The sequence below is a fragment of the Natator depressus genome, chromosome 17, assembly GCF_965152275.1.
Source record: "Natator depressus isolate rNatDep1 chromosome 17, rNatDep2.hap1, whole genome shotgun sequence".
Classification (NCBI taxonomy): Eukaryota; Metazoa; Chordata; order Testudines; family Cheloniidae; genus Natator; species Natator depressus.
Genome location: NC_134250.1, coordinates 12,044,733 through 12,068,598, shown reverse-complemented (window position 1 = coordinate 12,068,598; position 23,866 = coordinate 12,044,733). Strand labels below are relative to the sequence as shown.

The following is a 23,866-nucleotide window of genomic DNA, read 5'->3' as shown; positions in this document are numbered from 1 at the left end:
TGTATAAAGGACTCAACTAGAGAGAGGCTAGTCTGTTTAAATCCTGATGTTGATGTATAATGAAAAGTTGATGCACAAGTGAATCAAAAGAGAGATTTTAAAAAAAATACAGGAGAAAACTGAACAATAAAAAGCTGCTGATCAGTAGAATTAGGGGAGGATCAAAGACTATTCAAGCAGACTAAGGTTTAGCCTGCAGTGGAGACTTCCTCAGAAATAAGTCCCAATTTAATCATCAAAACAGGGTTTAAGTGGAGCATATATTTTGTGCTGGCCTTCTGCACAGGGATGAATGCCAGCCAATGAGTTTTTGTGGGTTAAAAGTGGTGGGGTAAAACTAGAAGGCAGTGGGTCAAATTCTGCCTTCGCTTACACCCCTGCTGACTTCAGAGAGGTTGGATGGGCATAAAAGAAGGCAAAGCCTGGCGCTCATGCTTGTTCTTGGTGAAAAGGAGGAAGAGGACGATCGCTGTGGGTCCATATTGTTTTGCATGCTATCTGCCTTCATGATCATCTTTATGATAAATCGACTCTTCCAGTAGACAGATTTGTCATGCATGATTTATCCCTCAGCTGCTTCATGCATTTTCAAGCACTTCTTAAAATCAGCCAGTGTTTACACTTATTTTTGTTCCTTTTTGCCCTGTTTAACTAGTGCTGGTCAAGCACTATCAATTCTGATCAGATGATATCCTAAAGAGCTAGCCTGTCAGTTACTGAAGCCTTCTTCCCTAGGAGGTGGTTTGTTTTAAATTGGTACAGGGGTCACTTGCATAACTTCCAAACCTAGTAGTGGCACAGACCTTGTAGCTAGCTATTTATCTGAATGCCCCTTTCCCCCCCGGTAACACAGCCCCATAGACCCATCTGCTTGTCTAGTCATCTTTTAGAATTCTTTTGGCCTGTGTCATAGTGATGCTGGAATGTCCTCAAGAAATAGTCATTTGGTCAGATCTCTTAACCAGGACTTCATGCAAAACAGCAGGGGGGAACCGGTGGCTTTGGGCCAACTGTCCAGGTGAGCACTATCACCCATCGGTGAATGAAGGTAAATCGTAGGCTTAGCTTAGTCAGGGATTTGGTGTTCAGAATTCCTGGAGTGTGTCTCTTTCCCAGCTCTGCCTTCTGACCTTAGACAAGTCACTCTACCTCTCTGGGCTTTTAAATATTGATCTCAGTGGCATTTATTGTGAGTGACTGTGTGATTGCACACTTCATTTTGCATCTACAGGCTTTGTGCCAAGACTAGCTTGGTCAGTCGCTGGAAGACTTTCCAAACAACTTGCCTGCCTTGGGACTGCCTGTGCCTTTATGTTGTGAGCTCCCTAGGGCAAAGACTCACAATGTTGACCCTCATTCAATTTGTGATCCACTCTAACTCCCAGATCCTCTTCAGCAGGACTACCGCCTAGCCAGTGATTCCTCACTTTGGAGTTGTGCTTTTGATTTTTTTTTTCCTTCCTAAGTGTAGTATTTTGCATTTATAGTTATTGAATTTCATCTTGTTGATTTCAGAGCAATTCTCCAATTTCTCAGTCGTTCTGAATTCTAATCTTGTCCTCCAAAGTGGTTGCAGCCCCTCTCAGCTTGTTGTCGCCTGAAAATTTTATAAGCATGCTCTTCACTCTATTATCCAAGTCAATAATGAAAATATTGAATAGTATCGGACCCAGGACTGATCCCCTGCAGAACCCTGCTAGAAACACCATCCCAGTTTGACAGTGAACTATTGAGTACAGTCTTTCAACCAGTTATGCACCCACTTTATAGTAATTTCATCTAGAACACATTTCCCTGGTTTGCTTATGAGAACGTCCTGTGGGACTGCTAAAAGCCTTAATAAAATCAAGATCTATCACACTTAGTGCTTCTTCCCTATCCACTAGGCCAGTACACTAGCAAGTACATATAAGTGCAGACATCAAGATGCAATGTTTACTGGGGTGCCCATCCTGTCCCAGAAATCACTGGGAGCTGTAGTGGATTAAGGGCAGATCCTTACAGTTGGGAGTGGGGCACACATAGGATACACCTGATCCCTCACAGCTGCAGGAGAAGAGGTAGGAGGAGCTGCAAGATTTCAAGTGTTGGCTGCAGGCACCTCATCCTCTTGGATCCATAGAGCAATCCTTTACCTGTCACTGAGCCTGCTTCCAGCTCTGGACCTACATCCTCTCCTAATCCACATTAAGTAGGAGTTCTCCCAGTTGTGGAGTGGGCCCCCTTTTTTACTCCAAAATATTCAACCCCACATCGCACCCGCAAAAAGCATAATGGGGGGAGGAAAGCAATTTCCTCTTTTTGTGTGTTGGTGTGTTGACACACGTCAAGCAGAGGAAAATGCATGATTTTTTTCATTCTGCTCTTTGTGGGTGTGATGGTCACTCTGTGTGTGTGTGGTGTTGTACATTTAAAAAAAAACCTCAGATTTTATTTATAAGAGAGCTTCATTCCTTTTGTTTGCCTAAATGACTCTGGCATCCTCTTCCTTTGCATGGGCACTGGCTGCCTTTGGAGATCCATGTAACCTGAAGACTTTCGATTAAAAGGTGATCAAAGAGGCAATTAGAGGATCTGGCTTATTGGTTTTGTTATATCCTTAACTCTTCCAAAATGCTGCCGCCTCTTTGCTTTGTCACTTCCTCTCAGGGTAGGGGTTTTTTTTATGCTGCAGCAGAATGAGCTTTAGCTTTGTTCTATTTTTGTTGCTCATAAATACTTGGGCCAAATCCTGCCATCCTTACCAGGGCAAAACTCTCACTGGAATCTGAGGGACAGGGTTTAGCCCATGTGGTCTTTTATTTTCTTCAGCAGCTGATCAGTCAGAGCTTCCCAGTTCTCTCTTCTGGCCATTGACGTCAGACTGGAGGAAACTGGCTGAGTCTCTCTATTGGTATTCAAGTGGGGACTTGTGTCATCTTCCCAGAGCAACAGAGGGGCAGTTAGGGTCCCTTGCTGGGACTTGGGAACTGTACCATCACCTAGGGACAGCTAGTGATGCGTGTGAATTCAGGGGGGGGGGGGAATGTATGGGAGGCTTATGGGGGACGGCGCGGTGGAGGGGATAGCTTGGTCAAACGGAAAGACATTTCAGCCCTAAATAAACCAAAATGTGAAAGTTCCTACGTCTTGAGTACTCCTCTTCTGAGGCTCTGCACCAGATCCTCAGGTACATGATCCTCCCCTGAATCATCATGAGGAATAGCACTGTTAATTCAGAAAGCTTTTTTTAAAAAGGACCACAAACCACTGGCTGGCTGCTTCCTGTCATTTCTGTGCTATCCATTTGTTGGGAATGAAGAAAAATTACTCGAGGATGGGGGGCTCTTCTGCATCGGCTCCTCCATACAAATCTACTGCCCAGCCACGCCGGGAAGGAGTTGGTGGTGGGGACTAAGGGAATCAAATCCCAATTCGGCGTTGAGTGACTTTTGGGGTGTGGGGGGGAGGAATTGCTTATTTCTGACGGGAGTGTGTGGGAAGGGGATCGTCGCAGATCTGCTGAATTCCTTAGGGGAGGAATCGGCTCTGCTTTAAAGAGACGCAGGGGCGAAACCCGTTTGCTGACCTAATCCGAACTAGGGAGACAGATCACCGTGTCTCGGGGAGGGAAGAGCAGGCTTTACCGGTCTCTCTCCTGTGGAGAGGCTCGTAAAAGCCTCTCTTGGTGAGGAAGGCTCCCGCTCTGTTTCAGTGTGAGACCCTGGCATGATCGCTCTTGGAGGGAGGGCTGGGCCCGGGGGGGGACAGTGTCGCAGCCGCATGCTTCCAAACGCTGTCCTTAGCAATTGCCTTTCCCCAGCCTGTGGGGTGGGACGGGGTGGCTGAGGGGCGCTCCTGAGAGTCCCCTCCGCTGGAGAGGGAAGGCTGCGGTGGGAGAGGGAGTTGTATGTATTTGTCTCTCAGGACCGCAGTTCGTGAGCATCTTGATTTGGCGAGAGACACGCACACAGAGTCCCCCGCATCCCAAACTGTCCCAGCCGCTGGGCGAGGGCAGCGCCGGCTGCTAACCTCTCCCTCCCGGGGCAGGAATTGTCCGCTGCGCCTTTAACGGGTGTCGTTACACCGGGGGTTGAGCTGCAGGAAGAAACAGCCGCCGCCGCCGCGCTTGGTGCCCTGGCGGCGGCTCCCCTCCGGCTCCCGGCGCTGCAGCCTGAGCCCCGGGAGAGGTGCCGCTAGAGGCAGCCGAAGGAAACCAATGTGGCCAAGGCGCCGCGTCTCCCCTGCGCGCTAGGAGAGCTCCAGCCGCCGGGGCGCAGCGGGCTTGGAGAGCGGCGGCCTCGGGCAGGTGCGGGACTCGCGGCTCGGCGGCAGGAGCCCCGGGGAGATGGCGAAAGCCTCACGCCCAGGTGAGCTGCCCGAGGAGGTGGGGGCGGGTTTGGCCGAGCGAGGAGGCGCAGGTGCTGGCGGGGTGGGGGGAGAAGGAAGCGCCAAACTCAGGGAACGCCTGGGTGCTGCGGGAGGCTGCAGCGCCGGGGCGCTCTGTGCGCCCAAGCGCATGGGACCGCTGCCCCTTTGGGGGCGCAGGGGGCGCGGTCTGCATGCCAGGGGCCCGCACCTGGGTGGGCGCTCGGGGCCGGGGTGTGTGACTCCGGTGCAGCGCTCCTGCTCGCTCTGGCGCTCGCGGCGGGGGATGGTTTGGGCACATGCCTCCAGGGTGCGAGCTCCTTGTTAGTTCGCCAGACGGCGGGCTCGCTTGAGGGGAGCTTCTGGTTTCGTCTCCTGAAGCGGGCGTTTGAATGGATCGCATTGCTCCCGGCTGTGGGGTGGGGGCAGCTGCGTGTCCATTTTCCCCAATGCACGTCTCCAAATTGCGGTGCTCGGCCATCTGATTCCTAGCCGTGGTTTTGCAGGAGTCAGGGCTCCAGGCAGAGTTTTATTGCACGATTAGCTCCCTTTGTAGCATTCCCCCCTCCGGTTTTGCCTTGTCATATTGCCCCACCAGGACAGAAATCTCTTGCAAGTCACGTAGTGTTAACTTGCATGGTTTCTGGTAGCATGCACCTTCTCCTGGGATCTAGCCAGCCATTACTTCCACAGGCAGCTAGCCTGACCATTCTCTTGTATACATAGAGCTATGAAGCCCTTTTCCTAGGTGCAAAGACACACACAAACTTTTCCTTGAATGGAAACGCCGCTTAAGTAGCTCCTGTTTTTCCCAGCAAAGTTTATTTGGGCTCCCAAGAGGCTGTTTCCTCTTGATCGGTGCCTTTAGTATTTAGCTGAAAGCCTCGCATGTGGTTTTCATTCATCTTTACACTTCATTGTTGAAAATCTTGAGTACGGCTTCTTTTGGGGGATGGGAGGGGGAAGAATCTGAGAGGGAGTGCAAGGATCAACGGCTATATCGCTTGAGATTCACTTTTAATTTAGACTGGCTTCCTAAATGATTTCTGCTCCACCATGACTTCCTTTATTTATTTTCTACCCCCTTGCTGAAAAGGGGGAAAGAGTGAGTGAACTAGAAAGTAGAAGCAGCTTTTTGAAATGGGTTTTTAAGAGATCTGGAAGGAAACCCTGCTTTTTGAGAATAACACCACTTTATACATTTTCTTTCCTCAGTGAAACTGGTGCCTCTCCCCACGTAGACTTACTAAGCTAACCCATGTGTTCAGAAAAGGCTTGCAGGACGAAGTGCTGATTCTTTATCTGCCAAGAGGCAAAGAGATGGGGCAGGCGCTGGGGTTTTTGTTTTGGTTCATCTTGTAAATTTTATCTTTCTTCCTCCCCCGCACATCCCATTGGATTGGATTACCCATCGAATGGATTTAGAAACATGCATGTACCATTAGATTGTGTGTTGCAGGGATCGATTTAGGAATGCTCCACTAGGTATCAGCTGCTGAAAATGCATTGGGAAAGAGCACTGAAATGAGACAAGGCAGGTGGTGCAATGCACTTGATGATGATGCTGCCTTCTAGTGGTTTGCCAGCGGAGAAGATAAGGAACCTATGAGGATTACCAGGAAAAGGTGATTTCTTCTAGCTCCTGTGCAGAGAGGCCTGTGTTTTTGAAGGCAAAAGGCCTGACTTCACTTGGGCTAAAAACCAGGCTTGCAGCAATGTCTGTGTGTGCCAGACTTGTCTGGTATTTGTGACCACTGTTGTCTGCAAATGGATTCGTTACAGAGGGGAGGACACCTTTCTCCATCTCAGATTTCAAAGGGACACTGTCATCTTTATAAACAAAAGCAAAAGTCTTTAGCTTGCAGGAGAAAAATCACATTGGGCAGATGGCAGCCCCTGAGAAATGATGCCCTTGAAATAGAGAACAGTAATAATCAACCAAAATGCAAACATGCTATTAAACAAAACAAACTTATTAAACCAAAAGGAGATAATTGTTTGAAAGAGTGGAAAAAAAATCCAGTTGACCTTCTCATACGTTGATTTGCATTTCTTTCCCCTTTCACAATGAAAATTGGGAAAGTCTTTCACTGATGTTTGGGCTGCATTCACTGCAGGGATTTGCTTATTTGTTTAAACTCAGCTAGGTTTGCACAGAATTTTAAAAGATTATAAATGAAGGTTACATTTTTATTGATCTTGGAGTTTAAACAAAATATAACTTTTATGCCAAATTTAAGAGGCTGGTGCCCCCCCCCCTTTTTTTATTTTAAAGAGGCATTAAAAAAATCAATAACCTATCTATAGGGACTGTTCCAGAGCTACCTGTGTGAGGAGCAATGGAAATGAGCTACATTTTAGAAATCTTGCTGAGCCTATCGGTATGAACAGAAATTATGCAAATGTACCGAAATGTGTGTGTGACTTGCTTGTACCTTACCTGCATGGCAATCGCTGTTTCCTGGTGTCGAGCCATCTCAGATCTGAGACTTCATTGCAAACACAGGGGAAATGACCTTTCCAAGGCCACTGCTTTCAATTCCTAGCATGGTAGGGGTTCAGGTCCACCCACTCATGCATTTGATCAGAATATCAAATTACATGTGAGATCATGGTGGGAGGGAGAATGAGTTTTGGAGGGGCAGACTCAGTCTGTTGCTTGCCTAGGCTGCATCAGTAAAAGGTGTGACTTGATTTTTTTTTTTTTTTTTTTTAAATTGATCGGGAGGTCTGACTTAGGGGTGGGTTCTTCAGATGCTGAGCAATTGGAGTGAGGCCCTAATCCTACAAATACTCAGGCATGTGTCTCCCCGGGGGCATGTGCTTAAGCATGTGCAGATTGGAGCCTAGGATTTTCAGGATCCGGGCCCATGAGTGCAGATAGCACTACAGCAATTGCAGCATACTACCTGTCGTCTTCCCTTTCTGCATCACTTTACAGCATGCTGCCGTGACTCCAATGTTCACTCCTACCCAGAAAGCCAAATACAGGTACTTTGTGGTGAAAGCTGGGTACTTTAAAGACGGCGCAGGCAGCCCAACCTGTTGAATATTCTCTGACCTTTTCATATCTTCTATGGATTTGGGGAGAGAGAGTCAGAGGAGGCGGTGGTGCTGGCTGAGAGGATGGTGAAATGAATTCTACTGTGGGGGAGTCACTGTCTAAGGATTCAAGAAGCAGATCTAGGACATATACCACATTTGAGAGAAACTGTGGAAAAGTTCAGTCTGTGATTCGCAGCTTAGCTTGTCGTCTCTCTCCTCCCTCCCACCCCCCCCAGTGCCACTAGACACCATAGGGTGCAAGAGCAAAAATGTCAATTGTTGCTTAAAATAGTAGCTCACAGGCAGATGTGGATGTTTTTGTTTTCTGTACTTGTTCAGCAAATGTATGCTGGCCTGTTTACACCATCTGCTGCAAAATTGCCAGTCGAAGGAAGTATGGGAGATAGCCAGGGACAAGTCATTGTTGAAATGTTATTAGAGGGAAAACATTGGGTCCAATGGGAAAAGACTGTGATAGCCCAAAATACTGAGGGTGGTGGTGATGAGGAACAGTTGCATCTTGCACTCTTTCGAGCCCTAGGTAGTGTTTTGTCACCATCCCTCTACATCAGTGGTTCTCAACCAGGGGTACATCAAGATATTTGCTTAGTTTTATGACAGGCTACATAAAAAGCACTGGCAAAGTCTGTACAAACTAAAATTTCATACAGACACTGGCTTGTTTTGTTCTGCTCTATATACTATATGCTGAAATAGAAGTACGATATTTTATATTCTAATTGGTTTATTTCATTAATTACATGTAAACATGAGAGAGCATGCAATTTGTCAGTAATAGTGTGCTGTGACACTTGTATGTTACGTCTGATTTTATAAGCAACTAGTTTTTAAGTGAGGTAGAACTTGGGGGTATGCAAGACAAATCAGACTCCTGAAAGGGATACAGTAGTCTGGAAAGGTTGAGAGCCACTGCTCTACAGGGTAGCCCTTCTGGCTGAGTCTGACTATCTTAATTTGTCTTATGCTCTCTACCGCCTTTGACAGAGCCAACCATACTCTTGGCTTCAGCAGCAGTGGGCTCCCCTGGTTCTCCTCTTAGTTTGATGACTTTCTTCAGATGCTGCTGCTGCTGCTCTTCCTCTTCCTCTTCAGTTCCCCTTCCCAATCTGATGGCTGTCAAGGCTTGGTCCTTGATTTTCTTAATCTGCTCCCTTGGCTTCAACTTCTACTTCTGTCCAGAAGATGGTTCCAAAGTCAACTCCTGTCCCTGACATCTCCTCCTCTGTCTGGTATCACATCCCCTGATGTCTCCGTTGTGTGTCCCAAGGCTTTCTTGAGCTCAGTCTTTCAAAAATGGGACTCCTTACTTTTGCCATAACCCCCTTCCCTCTGGTTTCCTTCTCTCTCATTGCTGACAACTCTGCTAGTCTTCTGGACTCAGTGTCCTCTTTGACTCTTCCCTCTTCCCTTCTTCTCCCATCTCCCCCAATATCCAGTCTCTCTTTCCAAACACTGCCTCAGCATCCCCCAAACCCACGCATCTGTCTTTACACCACCCCTCACCCCCTTGTCTGGACTTTGACCATCTCTTGGCTGGATTACTGTAACTTCCTTTCTGGTTTTCCCTATCTGCCATGGTTATGGTCCACATCCTCTTCTGTCACTGTGGCCATGTCCTCCTCTAATCATCTGCCTAAATTTGTCAGTCACTGTGTTGCATACAGGCTCCTTGTCCTAACCTTTAAAGCCTTACGTGATATTGCACAATGGATCCTTTCTGGCTTCCTCCCCTTTCCCCATTCAGCCTTGCCTCACTGCTCCTTTTTGTCTCTTTAATACACTTGGCTTCTTATCCTTCATTCTGTTGCCTGCTATGCTAGGAACATTCTCCCACCTCTTGTCTGCCAAGCTCCCACTCCCTCTTGTCCTTTTAAAATTTCTTCTTTGTAAACCCCTACTTCCAGGAGATGCTTCCTTCCTTGTGTCCTCCCTTCACCCTTTTATGAACCCCTAATGTTTGACTTGGCCCCTCAGCCTGCAAATCACTGCTCATGGGCACACCTTTGACTTCAGTGGGGTGCAGCCATTGGCTTCCGTGCAGTGTATTGCAAGATTGGGACCTTAGACTGTAGGGCTAAAGAGCTGTGCTGACTTACACCTGCTGAGGGACTGGCCTGGAAGAGGTATTTTATACAGTATCTCATATGATGGGGTCCTAGTCCATGATCGGCAGTCCTGGGTGCTACTGAAATAATATGTTCCCTGTCCCTCCTGAAAAGACTGCTCTGTTTGCGAAGTGCAGTGCAAATTTACAGCATGGCATATACCAATAATGCCATTGGAAATGAATTCCTCTTGTCACCTAGTCCTTGAAGTAAATGAGGCTATTAGTTAGCACTGTTATGGCACAAAACACGGAGAGGAGACAACGTATGACTAGGAGGCTGATGAAGAATAAAATAGGGGAAGAATCTGGTGCAAATTTAAAGCCACCTAGTATAATGGACTGATCCAATGATTTTTCTCTCCCCCCGCCCCCCTCCCTCCCGCCCCGTGATGCTCAGCGGATGACTAGTTAGTCATCACTTTATGATGGTGTCTTCATATGCAGCAATCTCAGGAGTTGTCTCATTTTAGAGGGGCAGCTGAAATGCAGGCTTGCCTACAGGAGCACTTATGGATGAGAGGGCCAGGAATTTAACCCAGGAGTCCTAATGCCCCATCCCCTGCTCTAACTGATCATACTCTGTTACCATAAGGAGAAACCCCAGCAACTCTAGCCGGGTGCTGCCTTGGAGTAATGACTAATATTTTTAGATGGGTCATGTGAATTTTGCACTTGACCACAGAGTGAGATCCTCTAGCCATTGTCCAAGCTTCCCCATGCTAGCGTGCTGAAATCCTGATCTAGCTGCCCCTTCCAAAGGAGGCAAGAAGATAATTCACCGTGCCCATTTTAATCTTTTTGGCCTCTGTCTGCAGAGACTGCCACCAAGATAACCCATTGTGATTGCTTTTTGTGATATGGGCATCTGTCTGGTGGGAACTCATTTTGAAGCAATCTGGTTTTCATTCTTAACTCCACAAGCCTGGGAACGAGTCATGACTAGCAGATGACCCCCTTGATGTGAAGCAGAAGAGAGTAAACAACTGTTTTGAACCAAGTCTGTTCTTCAGTTAATTTTCTCTTGCTCATGTAGTGTACCAAGTCCAGCTGCTCAGTACCACTTGCTGTTCTTTCCAGGTCGATCCCGCTCTCCACGGCAAATCTCCACTGACTTCAAATGTGGGGGAATCAAGTCTGTGATGGGATCTACGGGCCCCACACTGAACCAGGGCAGGGAACAGAGCAATACTGGGCTAGGGAGGTGCTGCCCCTCAAGGCATGCTCCCAGTGGAGGAACCGATTAAAAAGAAGCTGGTAGCCCAGGAGAAAGGCAATGAGCTGCATGTGGCACCAGGAAGCCAGGCTGAGAGCTGTGCCAAGAAGGTGTAACAGCTTTGTGAAGGTTACTCTAGTAGCAAGGACTTGTATCCTCCCTTCTGCTCCCCACTCCCCCCTGGCCTTCTTTGGGAGTTGAAAGCCCAGAGAGAGTGACGGACTGAACAGGACATTGAGAATCTAAGACAGCAACTGCCCCCCAAACTGAGGCACTCCGACTGGTAGGAAATGACCCAAGGGAAACATAACTTGGCTGGATGCTCTGATATATGCCTCAGGCCCCGGGCTGGGACCCGGTGCAGTGGGTGGGCCCTGGTTCCCCTACCTTGCCTCACTGCTTCTTTGTAGTGACCAGTCTCTTGGGGGAGCAGTCGGAGCATGAGGGGATGATTGAGGCCACAGCCAGGGCCCCCTGTGGGATGACTAGGCCGGCAGAAACTGTAAGACCGTGAGCTGACCTCTAGGCCAGCTGGTCACCAGACTTTCCTGCTACAAAGCCCTAGTCAAGGATATTGTCCATCACTCTGGAACCTTAATCTTGAGCACAGCAGAGCAGAGAGCAACTGCTGTTGGAACTGTGGTTTTTTATCTAGCACAGGGGTGGCCAACCTGAGCCTGAGAAGGAGCCAGAACTTACCAGTGTGCATTGCCAAAGAGCCACAGTAATACGTCAGCAGCCCCCAGTGCCTCCCACCCACCAGCAGCCCTGCTGACCAGCGCCTCCCCCTCCCTCCTCGCACCTCCCGATCAGCTGTTTTGTGGTGTGCAGGAGGCTCGGGGGAGGAGTGAGGGCATGGCAGGCTCAGGGGAGGGGGCAGGAAGGGGTGGAATGGGAGGCCGGGCCTGTGGCAGAGCCAGGGGTTGAGCAGTGAGCACCCCCTGACACAGTGGAAAGTTGGCGCCTATAGCTCCAGCCCCGGAGTCGGTGCCTAGACAAGGAGCCGCATATTAACTTCTGAAGAGCCGCATCTGGCTCCGGAGCCACAGGTTGGCCACCCCTGGGCCGGTTGGATCAGACTTTCCAAAGAGCTCCTGGCCAGACTTTCAGGTGCTCAGCAGTCAGCACCCAGAGATGGGGCCAGATTTTTCCAGAGAGCTCAGCTCCCAATGAAAGCCTGAAATAAAGGCCAGCTTTTCAGGAGCACTTAGAACTCAGTAGTTCCCATTGTGATACTCAATGCCAGACTTTCTTGCCCAATGTGCTAGAGTCTTTTGAAAGTCTGGCTGCTTACTCTGATGCCTAAATATAGGAGCTGTGCTCTTTAGAAAATTCTGGTCCTAAAGACTATTCCCTCCCCTTCTCTCACTAACATAACTATAGAGTGGTTTACAATTTCAGTTCAGTCCTCCCTCTGGGGCTGAGAGCTGCAACCAGTGGAAGGTCTGCAGCTTGCTTAGTAAAGATGAGCTATGCCTGTCCCCTGCTTGATGCACAGAGCACCTCAGCTGATTTATTGCTTAACAGCTAAAAGCTGAATCAAATGTCTCTGAGCTGTACAAGACCTTGAGGGTTTTTTCTGACAGCAAATAACTGTTTGTTCAATGTATCTTATAATTAGTTCCCTTGTGCTCTTCGCCGTGTAGTAGATCTTTTATTACTTAAAAGGAAAAGCTGCTGACACGATATTAAAAACACATGGCAGTGTGTCTGAGCAACCCACAACATACTTTGTGGTAGCTTAAGCACAGCCCTGTGCTAGATGAAGCCACACAGGAATACTTGGGCCCTCTGAGCTGATATGTCTTCACTAGAAATGCCTAGTGAAGACATATCAGTGGTACAGTGTAGTGCTTCAGTGTAGACACTTACTGTAGCGATGGGTTGTAGTTAATCCAGAGAGGTGGTAGCTTGGTGAGTGGAAGAATTCTTCTGTTGACCTAGCTGCATCTACACCAGTGGTTAGGCTTAACTAAGTTGCTCAGGGGCATGGATTCCCACCCCCCCCCCCCCCGCCTAAGTGATGTAGGTGGGTTGACCTAACTTTGAAGTGTTGACCTGGCCTCAGAGTTAACTTTTAAGAACATAGATATATTTATTTATTTCATCACAATATGTTAGATCAGAGAGATTCTCAAATGAGAAATAAATCCCAACTCCTTAGGTTCGTACGGTGCCACCATTATGGCTGTTGGCCTTGTGACTGGGAGTTGGGAGATCTGGGTTCAATCCCAATCTCTGCCACAGATTTTGTTGTGTGACCTTGGGCAAGTCGTGTAAATCCTTATCCTTCAATGAGGTCTATGTGGCTGGGTCCCACATAGCTGCACTTAAATCAGTAGGTCGACCTGCATGCAGCTCTTTGCAGGACTGAGGCCTTAATCTCTCTCTGTCTGGGTTCCCCATCTGCAAAAAAGGGAGAGAATATTATTTTTTCCCTTTGCTTTATCTAAGCTTTTTGGGGCAGTGACTGTCTCTTACTATATGTTTGAATGGTGCCTTCCTTCATGGAGGTCTTGATCTCAGCTGGGACATCCCAACTGTAAAGGTATATTTTAAAGTGACTGTTTAGTATTTATACATGTAATCTGGCAAATTTAAAATGAAGCCACTGGAAAATAACAATGTATTACTTTGGCCTCTAGTAAGATTTAGTAGCATAGCTGCTAAATAGCGCTATGCAGACAGCTCTGTTAGGTAACTTAGTGGGTAGTCAGGAAGGCTCTTGTAGCTTCAGAAAAGCAGACTAGAAAAAGAATATTATGTAACAGCATTCAGTGGCAACTGGCATGGGATAAGAGGGAAGGTCCTCTCATGGATCGGTAACTGCTTAACAGGTAGGAAACAAAGGGTAGGAAGAAATGGTCAGTTTTCAGAATGGAGAGAGGTAAATAGTGGTGTCCCCCAGGGGTCTGTTCTGGACCCAGTCCTATTCAACATATTCATAAATGATCTGGAAAAAGGGGTAAACAGTGAGGTGGCAAAATTTGCAGATGATAAAAAAAACTACTCAAGATAGTTAAGTCCCAGGCAGACTGCAAAGAGCTACAAAAGGATCTCACAAAACTGGGTGACTGGGCAAGAAAACGGCAGATGAAATTCAAAGTTGATAAATGCAAAGTAATGCACATTGGGAAACATAATCCCAACTATACATATAAAATGATGGGGGTCTAAGTTAGCTATTACCACTCCAGGAAGAGATCTTGGAGTCATTGTGGATAGTTCGCTGAAAACATCCCGTCAATATGCAGCGGGGCGGTCAAACAAGCGAACAGAATTTTGGGAACCCTTAAGAAAGGGATAGATAAGACAGAAAATGTCATATTGCCTCTATATAAATCCATGGTACGCCCACATCTTGAATACGGTGTGCAGATGTGGTCACCCTATCTCAAAAAAGATATTTTGGAATTAGAAAAGGTTCAGAATAGGGCAACAAAAATTAGGGGTATGGAACGGCTGCCATATGAGGAGAGATTAATAAAGCTGGGACGTTTCAGCTTGGAAGAGAGACAAGTAAGGTGGGGGATATGATTGAGGTCTATAAAATCATGACTCATGTGGAGAAAGTAAATAAGGACGGGGCGGCAGGTTTGTATAATTTTTGGTGGTGCCCAGAACGGGTCCAAGTCCCACCCCCCAGCACACCTAGAATCATGGACTTTAAGGTCAGAAGGGACCTTCTGCACAACGCAGGCAACAGAATCTCTCCCACCCACCTGCCTAAGGCTCTGGGAAGGAGTTTGGGTGCAGGAGGGGCTGCGGGGTGCAGGCTCTGGGAGGGAATTTGGGTGCGGGGTCTAGGCTGGGGCAGGGAGTGGTTGGGGTGCAGGAGAGGGTGAGGGGTGCCGCCTTTACCTCAGGTGGCTCCCAAAAGTGACTGGCACACCCCTCTGGTAGTAGCTCCTAGGCAGGGGGGGCCGGGGAGTCTCCGCGCACTGGTGCCTGCAGGCATGCCCCCGTAGCTCCCATTGGCCACAGTTCCCGGCCAATGGGAGCTGAGGAGTCGGCGCTCAGAGCGGGGGCAGCGTGCAGAGACACCCTCGCCCCCTGGGGCTGCCGGGATGTGCCGGCCACTTCCGGGAGCGGCACGGAGTGAGACTGGGCAGAAAGCCTACCTTAGCTCTGCTGTGCTGCCGGTGGCAGCTGGGGCCCCCCGGGCCCTTTTAAGGCGGGGCCGGGGGAGAGACCCGGCCCCGAACATTTGTGGAGCCGGGCACCCGGCCCTGAATATTCCTGGAGCACAGACACCACAGGCCCATATAACTTGCTGCCCCGAATAAGGAAATGTTGTTTATTCCTTCTCATAACACAAGAACTAGGGGTCACCAAATGAAATTAATAAGCAGCAGGTTTAAAACAAACAAAAGGAAGTATTTTTTCACACAATGCACAGTCTACCTGTGGAAATCCTTACCAGAGGATGTTGTGAAGGCCAAGACTATAACAGGGTTAAAAAAAGAACTAGATAAATTCATGGAGGATAGGTCCATCAATGGCTATTAGCCAGGATGGATAGGGATGGTGTCCCTAGCCTCTGTTTGCCGGAAGTTGGGAATGGGTGATAGGGGATGGATCACTTGATGATTACCTGTTCTGTTCATTCCCTCTGGGGCACCTGGCATTGGCCACTGTCGGAAGACAGGATACTGGGCTAGATGGACCTTTGGTCTGACCCAGTATGGCCGTTCTTATGTTCTAACTGCAAAGGTCACTGCTTTCATCCCAAGTCTGTTTCCAAATGAAAAAGCAACTTGCCCTTTTTTTTATAGTGGAAAAAGCCTCCTGAATTCAAACTGATCATAGTTTTGTTTGAATTTCTAACAAGGGGAAAGGCTGCAATGGCATCTATTTTCAGTTAATTTCTACTGAGACTAATTCATGCTCTTCAATAATTCTATTATGAACATGGTAGTGTTTTCGGCAGCTTTGGAAACATTGTCAGTTGATTTATCTCCATTATCTAGCTTGGTAAAGAAGTAATGTGCCTCACTGCATTTTCTATAATCTTCTCTGTGTGATACAGGTATACGTAAGGATCCAGTTCTGCAAACAAAGCCAAGCATAGGGTTTAGTACTGATCCAGAGCACCTAGAAGTCAATGCAAGTCCCTCTGTTGACTTCGATACATATTAAATATTCTTAACCGTGCCTCAGTGCAGGGGGCTGGACTAGGTGACCTCTCAAGGTCCCACCCAGCCCTACATTTCGATGATTTAAAATCTAGCCGTTGGGGAGTTCCACTGTGGTAAGCCTTATGTTCAGTAGTATGTGCAGGTTTTCCCCTAAATGTGTAAATCCTCTTTGTCATTTTCAAGGTAAGTATAGAATACAAAATAAACAGTCGTGAAAATACTGTGTTCCTTGCACTTCCGTTACGTCAACCTTCATTTCACTTGCCCAATACTGTTGTAACAAACAATCATGATGTACGTTGTTTGAGTAACTCCACTGGAAAGAGCAATTTTTGTAGAAGCTTTTTTTCAGCTGGGCAGGTAGCATCACAGGAGATCTAAAAAGGTTCCACAGCATCTCAGTGGCAGAGTAAGAGTCTGCGTGGGAACATCTGCACTGCTATTTTTAGTGCCATAGTGTGAGCCTGCATCAGTTGACCCGGGCTCTGAGATGTGCTGCTGTGGGGTTTTCCTTATTTGCTTTGTAGATGTACCTTCGTTCCGAGGTTTGAGCACTACGCCATGCTCTCTTCCCAATTTTTTTTATTTTTTTTGCTGTCATATTGTATAAGCCAGCCATTTATTTTACACAAATCTGGTGGGCAAAATACAATTTGTGTTAGGGTACATGAGCACCTTGTATTCAAACAAGCCAATGCATGTGACAGAAGCATGTGCCTCTTAAAGAGAAATGCAAAGATGTGTGAGTAAAGCTTTAACAACTTTAGGCACCTGTAGGTCTTTCCTACTACACCAAGTGATTTGCCACAGACATTTCCTTAAGACCTTGTCTTAAAACACCCAATAATGCCTTTTTGAGGTATATTTCAGCCTCCGCTTTGGAGACTGGTGATTGAGAGGGGATGCTTATTGGAGAATTTGACTGAGGTCAAACTTGGATTAAGAACAGAAACCTTGCTAGCAAATAATGATTCCCCGCTTTCTATCCATCAATCTCAATGATTCCCCACTTTCTATCCATCGATCTTTACAAAGGAGAGCAAGTATCATCCCATTTTACAGATGGGGGGAAAACCGAGGCACAGGGAGGTGAAATGACTTCTCCCACTCCAGTAGCAAAGCCAGAAACAGAACCCAGGTTTGCATCCCAGTCCAGTGCTGCATTCACTAGGCAACATTGCCTCCCCAGGCAAACATGCTTCCTGTTTTGCAGGAAGTTTTTTGTGCACCAAACACAAACCTAATACCACCTCAGATTTATTCTTTTTTTAAAGGTGAGGTTCCATCACTTCTCTCCTCTGTTTATTCTAGTTGGAAGGTAATAGCTTACCTGAGGGGAATGAATTTCATTACTTGAATTAATTTACATCATAAACAAGCTTGCTGCATAACAAGTAACTTATTAAAACAATATTTCTAGGTGTCATTAGCTAAGACCATATAGTTCTTGAATAACAATAGCATGCCATAGTAAATTAGGGCCCTTCAGCGTTAGTGTGGAGGTGAATGTTTGGGGTTGGGTTTTTTGCGGGTGGGCGGGGGGTTGTTTTTAAATTGTGGAGAAAATTGGTTTCATGAAAATGCAGAGAGAGCACAGTTGCAGGTGCGTTGTTTATTGCCTGAAGGTAACTATTTTCTTTTCTTTTAGGAAAGCTTGAGCAGAAGTGGTTCTGTTATTTGTGCACAACTTGAGGTAAAGGGGAACATGTCTGATGTTCCAACTGACTTCAGGGGAAGGGCTTGGTCTCTAAGGTACTTGGTGACTTTCACAGCCTCAATCCTTGCCCCCCTCCCACCAAAACAAAACCCTGTAGTTTTTTGGGTGTCTGTTCCCTTAATCCAGAGCAATTTGGCACATTGGACGTGTGCTGATAGGACTGACATATATATATATATATAAAATGTCAGTCCTATGAGGCTGAGTATCTGTGTACTTGATTTCACAACTTTAATGGTGCATTGTTATTAAATGCCAATTTTTTTTAATGTATGTTAAAAGACAGAGAAAGAAACTGAATTGATGTCCCTTGAAGCCCTCTATCTAGCATCTCATGCTGCCCTGCCAATGTGCCTCAGCCGTGACCTGGAGAAACCAGATCAAATGCTGCTCTGTAACACAAGTTGCAGCTTCCATTCACGTGGATGGGTGGCGCTCCATTTTTGTGATTTGTAACTGAAAGCAGAATGTGGCCTGCTAGTTTGTGGAAGAAAGGGGAATTTAGTCTACCTGGACATTCCAGTCCTCATCTGCTGAGACTGGCAGTGACGTGGACCACCATGGCGGTAACTTTTGTGGGGTTAATACGCACAGGAACTGGGCTGAGACCGCGAACTTATTTCATATAAGCAGTTAGGTGAGAGCTATTTATGGCCCCCAAATATCTGGGATGAAACTTAGCCCTGGTGTGTGTTCTGTTTGGCAGCAGCAGCAGAGTTGTGTCTAATTACACCAGGCCTGACTTTGAGGGACTGGATTCTAATAATGACCTGCTAGCAGGTGTGGATCGAGATCTTCAACAATCCTCTGCCAGCCAGTGCCTTGGAAAGAGAGAGACAAGAATTGTCTTTTTGAGTATGAGAAGGAGATATTCAGATGTTGAGCCAAAAAATTATGGGCCTCCACTGAATGCAATCTACTGCCTGACCCAACTGCAGGGTGCAACGGTATTCTCCCAGGGACAAGAAGATTGGAACTGGCTCTGTGTATCCTTGAGCCATGTGAAGCCATTTCGTTGCCAGTGAGTCATGAGAGAATGCAACTGGCTGTGTATGGTGCTCTGCCTTATGGTTATAGGTTATAGACTTCAGCTGTGAACTTAATCATCTTAATGCTAAGGAAATTAAAGTCTAGTATGGGTAAATTTGGTTAATGAGCTTATTATACACTGGAAATCTTACTTTAACTGATTTTAACACTGCTCAGGAGTGACTTTCTTTTTAATTACCAGTTTACACTAGGAGAGCAGCCGTGAAGTGTGTGTTTTTTAGGGGAGGGGACGGAGCAACATGATAAATTAGTACACTTAGTAATTACTTTACAATTCTGAAAGACACCTGTTTTCATGAAAGCTGCTAATAGTTATATTTCCTGGTTGCATTGCTTCAGAAAACACAGCAACAAGTAAATCAGATGCCTTATCTAATGCACTGATTATTATACAGATCATCCATCCTATGATATTCTGGGGTGCAATCCAGACCAGTGAGGGGCTGTCACGCCTGCAGTTGTGGGTGCCTCTCAATGCCTTGCTGGTGTAGTTCCCACCTGGCTGCTCACAAACAGCCTGCAAGCATGTAGGTCACATCCTGAACGTCTGTGTGTCGCTGCAGCCTTGGTTCAGCAACTCTGACCCCAGCAGCACCCACCAGTCACACCCTGGCCTCCACCAGCGTTGGTTACTGCTTGCAGTGTGACCCCAACACCTTCCCAATCTTGAATTTTCTCCCCCCAAAATGTGTTCTGTACTGTCCAGCCCTCTCCTGGACAGTTCAGATATTTTAGGTGTGTGGTCCCTGTGATGGAACAATATACAAAAAATTGTTTCTTTTAAAGGAGATACCACACAGCCCAGTTTGACCACAACACTGGCTTAGCTTTGATTAAAGACCCAAAATAAGTTTATTTAACAAAAGAAGGTAGGATTTTAAGTGAGTACAGCTATTAAGGAATTTAAAGTCAGAAATGGTTACATGAAAAATACAGATAAAATGCTTCCTAGTACTGAACTTATCAAACTAGACTTGGTTCAAGGTGAAATTCTTACCATGGGTTTTCAGCAGCATTGCTGACCAAGTTTCAGGTCAGGATCTGCTCCCAAGGTCTAACGGCTGTTTCTTTTGTCAAGAAAGATGGGAAGGGAGAGATGCCTTGAGGTGTTTTTTGTCCCTCACTTTTATAGCTCAGTCACACTTCGAAAAGCATCTTCCAGAGCATGACCCTTAGTTCTTTCCAGCCGAGAGTAAGGGGACCTGGAGCCTGGTGGAGGCAGGAGGTCTTGTGCTGTTTCTTTTCACACGGGTATGCTGAAATGCATATATATTTTTTTAATCTTCTCTCTTCCCCCTCTTGTTGTCTGAGGACTCTGTTTACATCTTACAGCCCTTTGTTTAAGACAGGTGTGTTTTGACCTACCCAATTGGGGTTACTTGAGTTTGAACACGTGCTTTTCACATCAAAGGGGGGGATTTCATAACTTATGTTGCTGCATACATGTCACCATACTATTACTGACCAGTGAGTTATTAGTTTTCAAATGATATCTCATAAGGTGTGTTTTGCACAAAGATTACAATAGTATGTAGCATGTGAATACAGGGGTGCATTCGGTCACACATCCCTTGTATTGTAAATTGTGATCTCGTTTCAGTAGCAACAAGAATAAAACAGTCTGGGAAGGGAATGCCCCTATCTCTCCCTTTTTCTATAATTCTGTTAAAGTTTCACAATATCTGATCTGATGATATCCAACCTCTTGCCATAGAATTTGTGAAGAGCTCAAGTATCATATTTTTCAGGAGCAGTGCAAGCTGAGAGGAGAGAGAACTTCCTTTCTAGCTTTAATTAGCAGATACAGCATCCTTGTCCAACCACTTTACTCTTGATCTCTTGCAAATTCTAATCAACAGGGCCAAATTCATCTCTAACTACACGATCTGCACAAAGAATCAGGTCATATCGCTCCTCCCTCCCCCGAGCCATCTTACATCATTAAGATCTAGGGATCTCTTCCAGTGTTTTGAATCAAACAACTTTGAGGGGCCCTGTTATGCAAGCCTTGCTCTCGTGAATAGCCTTTATATGTGTGTGTGTGAGAGATGATTACTACTTTATTATTGCTATTAAAGCAATGCTTTGAGGTCTTAACTGAGAACTGGGCCCCGTTATGCTAGGCACTGTGTATGCACCTATTAAGAGACAGTCCCTGCTGTGCAATCTAAACAAAGCTGCCTATCTTGTTTATTATCTCAGTCTTACAGATGTGGAATTGAGGCCCACAGAGACTGTGCTATATCTACACTATGGTTTACGTCGGCATAATTTATGTTGCTCAGAGGTGTGAATAAATCACCCTCCTAAGCGACATAAGTTACACTGACATCGTGCTGTCCACACCGTTGCTTATGTCGGTGAGAGAGCTTCTCCCGCTGACATAGCTACCACCACTCGCAAGGGATGGAGTAGTTTAAGCTGACGGGAGAGAGCTTTCCCGTTGGCTTAAAGTGGCTACATTAGAGAGCTTTACAGTGGTGCAGCTGCTAAGCTCTCAAATGTAGCTGTAGCCTGAGTGACCTGCACAAGGTCACACAGAGTCTGACAGAGCTTGGAACTGAATACAGGTCTCCTGACCAGTCCAGTGCCTTAACCACAAAGCCCTCCTTTTCTCAAACTGGAGTCAGTAGGACTGGTGATATAATAAGGTTTTGCAGGATTAAGTTAATAAATTGGCAAATATTTTGCAGAAAAATCCTGTTTGTTTTTTTTAATAGCTTTTGTTGGGAGAGGGAAGCATAATGCCAACCAGCGAGTCTAGGATTGGACAAATATTTGCTGCTTGTAATTGTGAAAATAACTCCGAGTCCTGGTAAACACTTAAAAATGAGACTGACCAAGTTATGTCACTCAGGGCTGTGAAAAATCTTGTGCCACAAGTGCCATAGTTAGGTGGACCTAATCCCCTGCTGAAGACACGGCTAGGTTGATGGAGGGATTTTCCCGTTGACCTGTCTACTGCCTCTTGGAGAGGCGAATTTACCACAGCAATGGAAAAACCCCTTTAACGTCTATGCTATGGCGCTACAGCGGTACAGTTGCAGCAGTGCTAGTAGTGTAGACGTAGCCTGAGGACTACAACCAAAATGAGGCCGTTGGATTTTCTTCGTGGCTGCATGAGATTGATAATATTTTAGAAGTACATTTAAATGCTAAGGGATGGGGGAGTCGTCATTATACATTGCTAGTTTAAAATCCTGAATGACACGGTTCATTCATGCTATGTTCAGAAGGATGAAAACTGAAGATATGCAAGAAATGTAGCCATATTTCACAGGCATGATAGCTTTATCCTAAGAACTCCATTAATTTACTATGTGGACGCTATTATCCAAAATATGTAAAGAGAAATAACCTTGCTTGGTTCCTGAATGAGTTGTGTTTGTGCACACATGTGACAATGGGAGTGGCAAAGTGGAGGTAAAAACTGGACTTGCATAAAGGAAATCCAGAGTGTGTTTTTGGGAACTAGCATTTTAACGCTAACAGTACAATGTGTCTGCAGTAGAATCCTAATCGAGCAGCAGCCACGCACGCTTGTGCTTCCCTGTTTTGACAACTGAAGTGACAACTGAAATTTTGTTAACAGAAGAAAATAGCTGACTGTAATCTTGATTATCATAAAGTATTTTAAAGGGCAAAGAAAAGTGCATAAATCTAGTTCTACTGGAGCCCCTCTCTTGCAAATCCATACAAAACAACATAAGGAAAACCTGACATCAGTATTTAACATTTTCTTCTCAAAACACTGCAATATGTAGAGAGAATTTTGTCACTTACAATTTGGTTTCTGTGTAGTTAGCTGCTTAAATCTAAGGCCACAAATCTGTGTCTCCTATACAAAGGAGAATTAGTCAGGAGACAGGCATATTCATATGCAGTAGGTTCCATTAGCTGAGCATCAGTAGGACATTTTAATTCTGGTTTGTTTCTTTAAGAGGATCCACATTACAATTCTCTCCAAGTAATTTTCTTCTTGCAACTTGGCTTGTTTGTAGATCTTGCTGAGTTCTGAAAATCAAGCCTAGTCAAGACTGAGAACTGCACCTTAATGTATTTGAGGTTTGCAGAAAGTATGTTAGTTCATTATTTTTAATTGTCTAAAAAGACTAGATGTAAGGAGACAGGGACATCGTTAAAATTGAAATTCTAGTCCTAGCTTTATTTAGTCTCATCCTTGAATTCTTGATTTCATATCTTTAATGTTTCATTAACACTTAGTGTTTTGGGAGGCATGTCGGATTGTCAGTCGAAAAGCGAAACTTTGAGGGCCCGATCTAAAGCTCATAAAAGTGAATAGGAAGACTCCAGTTAACTTAGATGGGCTAGGGATCAGGCCCCCCGTGAACTGGTAAATCTGTTTATAGTAACAAATAGAATATTATTGTTACATGTCATTCCCCCCCCCCCCCCAAAAAAAAAAAAAAAAGCATTAACTAGGATCTTCAGATTTGTAGCTTAGCCTTGGCTTTGCTATTTACAAAGCCTTTACTTTAGGAAGTGTTAGCCTCCAATGTAGGGCTGGTTCTAGGAGTGGCCCTGCATTGCTGTAAGTATCTTCTTCCAGGGGTGCTGTACCACTGTTCTGCTTAGCTGTGGGTTTTGGGGTGATTTTTGCTCCTCTCTGGTTGGCTCTGTTTGTTTGGTTTTTGGCTTGGCCACTCAGGGGAAGAAGAGGGTAACGGGAAAAACATTTTCTGTCATGGCCAACAAAAGGGCTCATAATTCTCCTGCTCTCAGTGCTTCTAAATTCATAATGCTGATTTGTTTTGAATGTTTAAAAATAATAAACAATACCTAGTTCTTCTAGCACTTTTCATCCATCGATCAAAAAGTGCTTTACAAAGGAGGTGTGAGTATCCTCATTTTGATGTCATCCAAGAATTAGTAAAATTAACTTTTGGTTGAAATGTTGCACTTTTGTTTCGAATTGAAAAGCACAACATAGTCCTTGCTTTATCTCACACAGGGTTGGTCTACATTGCAGAGTATGTGACTGGAGCATGTGTAGACCTGCTCAATCTAGTTTTGATCTACCAGGCTCATAACAATAGCAACGAAGTCATGGCAGCATGGGCAGTATGACCCCCTGGGTATGCACTCACGGTGATAGCTTGTACTGCCATGCTTCATAACCATTGTTCGAAGCTAGCTGTGGTGTGTCTACACATGTTGCAATCGTATTTTTGATTGCAGAGTAGACGTACCCTATGACACTTTTTTGC

At 45.9% G+C, this 23,866-nt stretch overlaps 1 protein-coding gene across 6 annotated transcripts in view; it reads left to right on the top strand.

Annotated features, from left to right (window-relative positions):
* The first annotated feature begins 3,098 nt into the window (after positions 1–3,098).
* PITPNM3 (PITPNM family member 3) overlaps positions 3,099–23,866 on the top strand; it is a 347,956-nt gene continuing 327,188 nt past the window's right edge. For 3 of the 6 annotated variants that reach the window (XM_074974517.1, XM_074974516.1, XM_074974513.1), the window contains exon 1: positions 3,927–4,349. In XM_074974517.1, the coding sequence (XP_074830618.1) occupies positions 4,328–4,349 (22 nt within the window). In that variant the 5' untranslated portion in view covers positions 3,927–4,327. Of the gene's footprint in view, positions 3,170–3,926; positions 4,350–23,866 lie in introns of those variants that run through there. The other 3 variants (XM_074974514.1, XM_074974512.1, XM_074974515.1) reach the window with 2 other exon arrangements.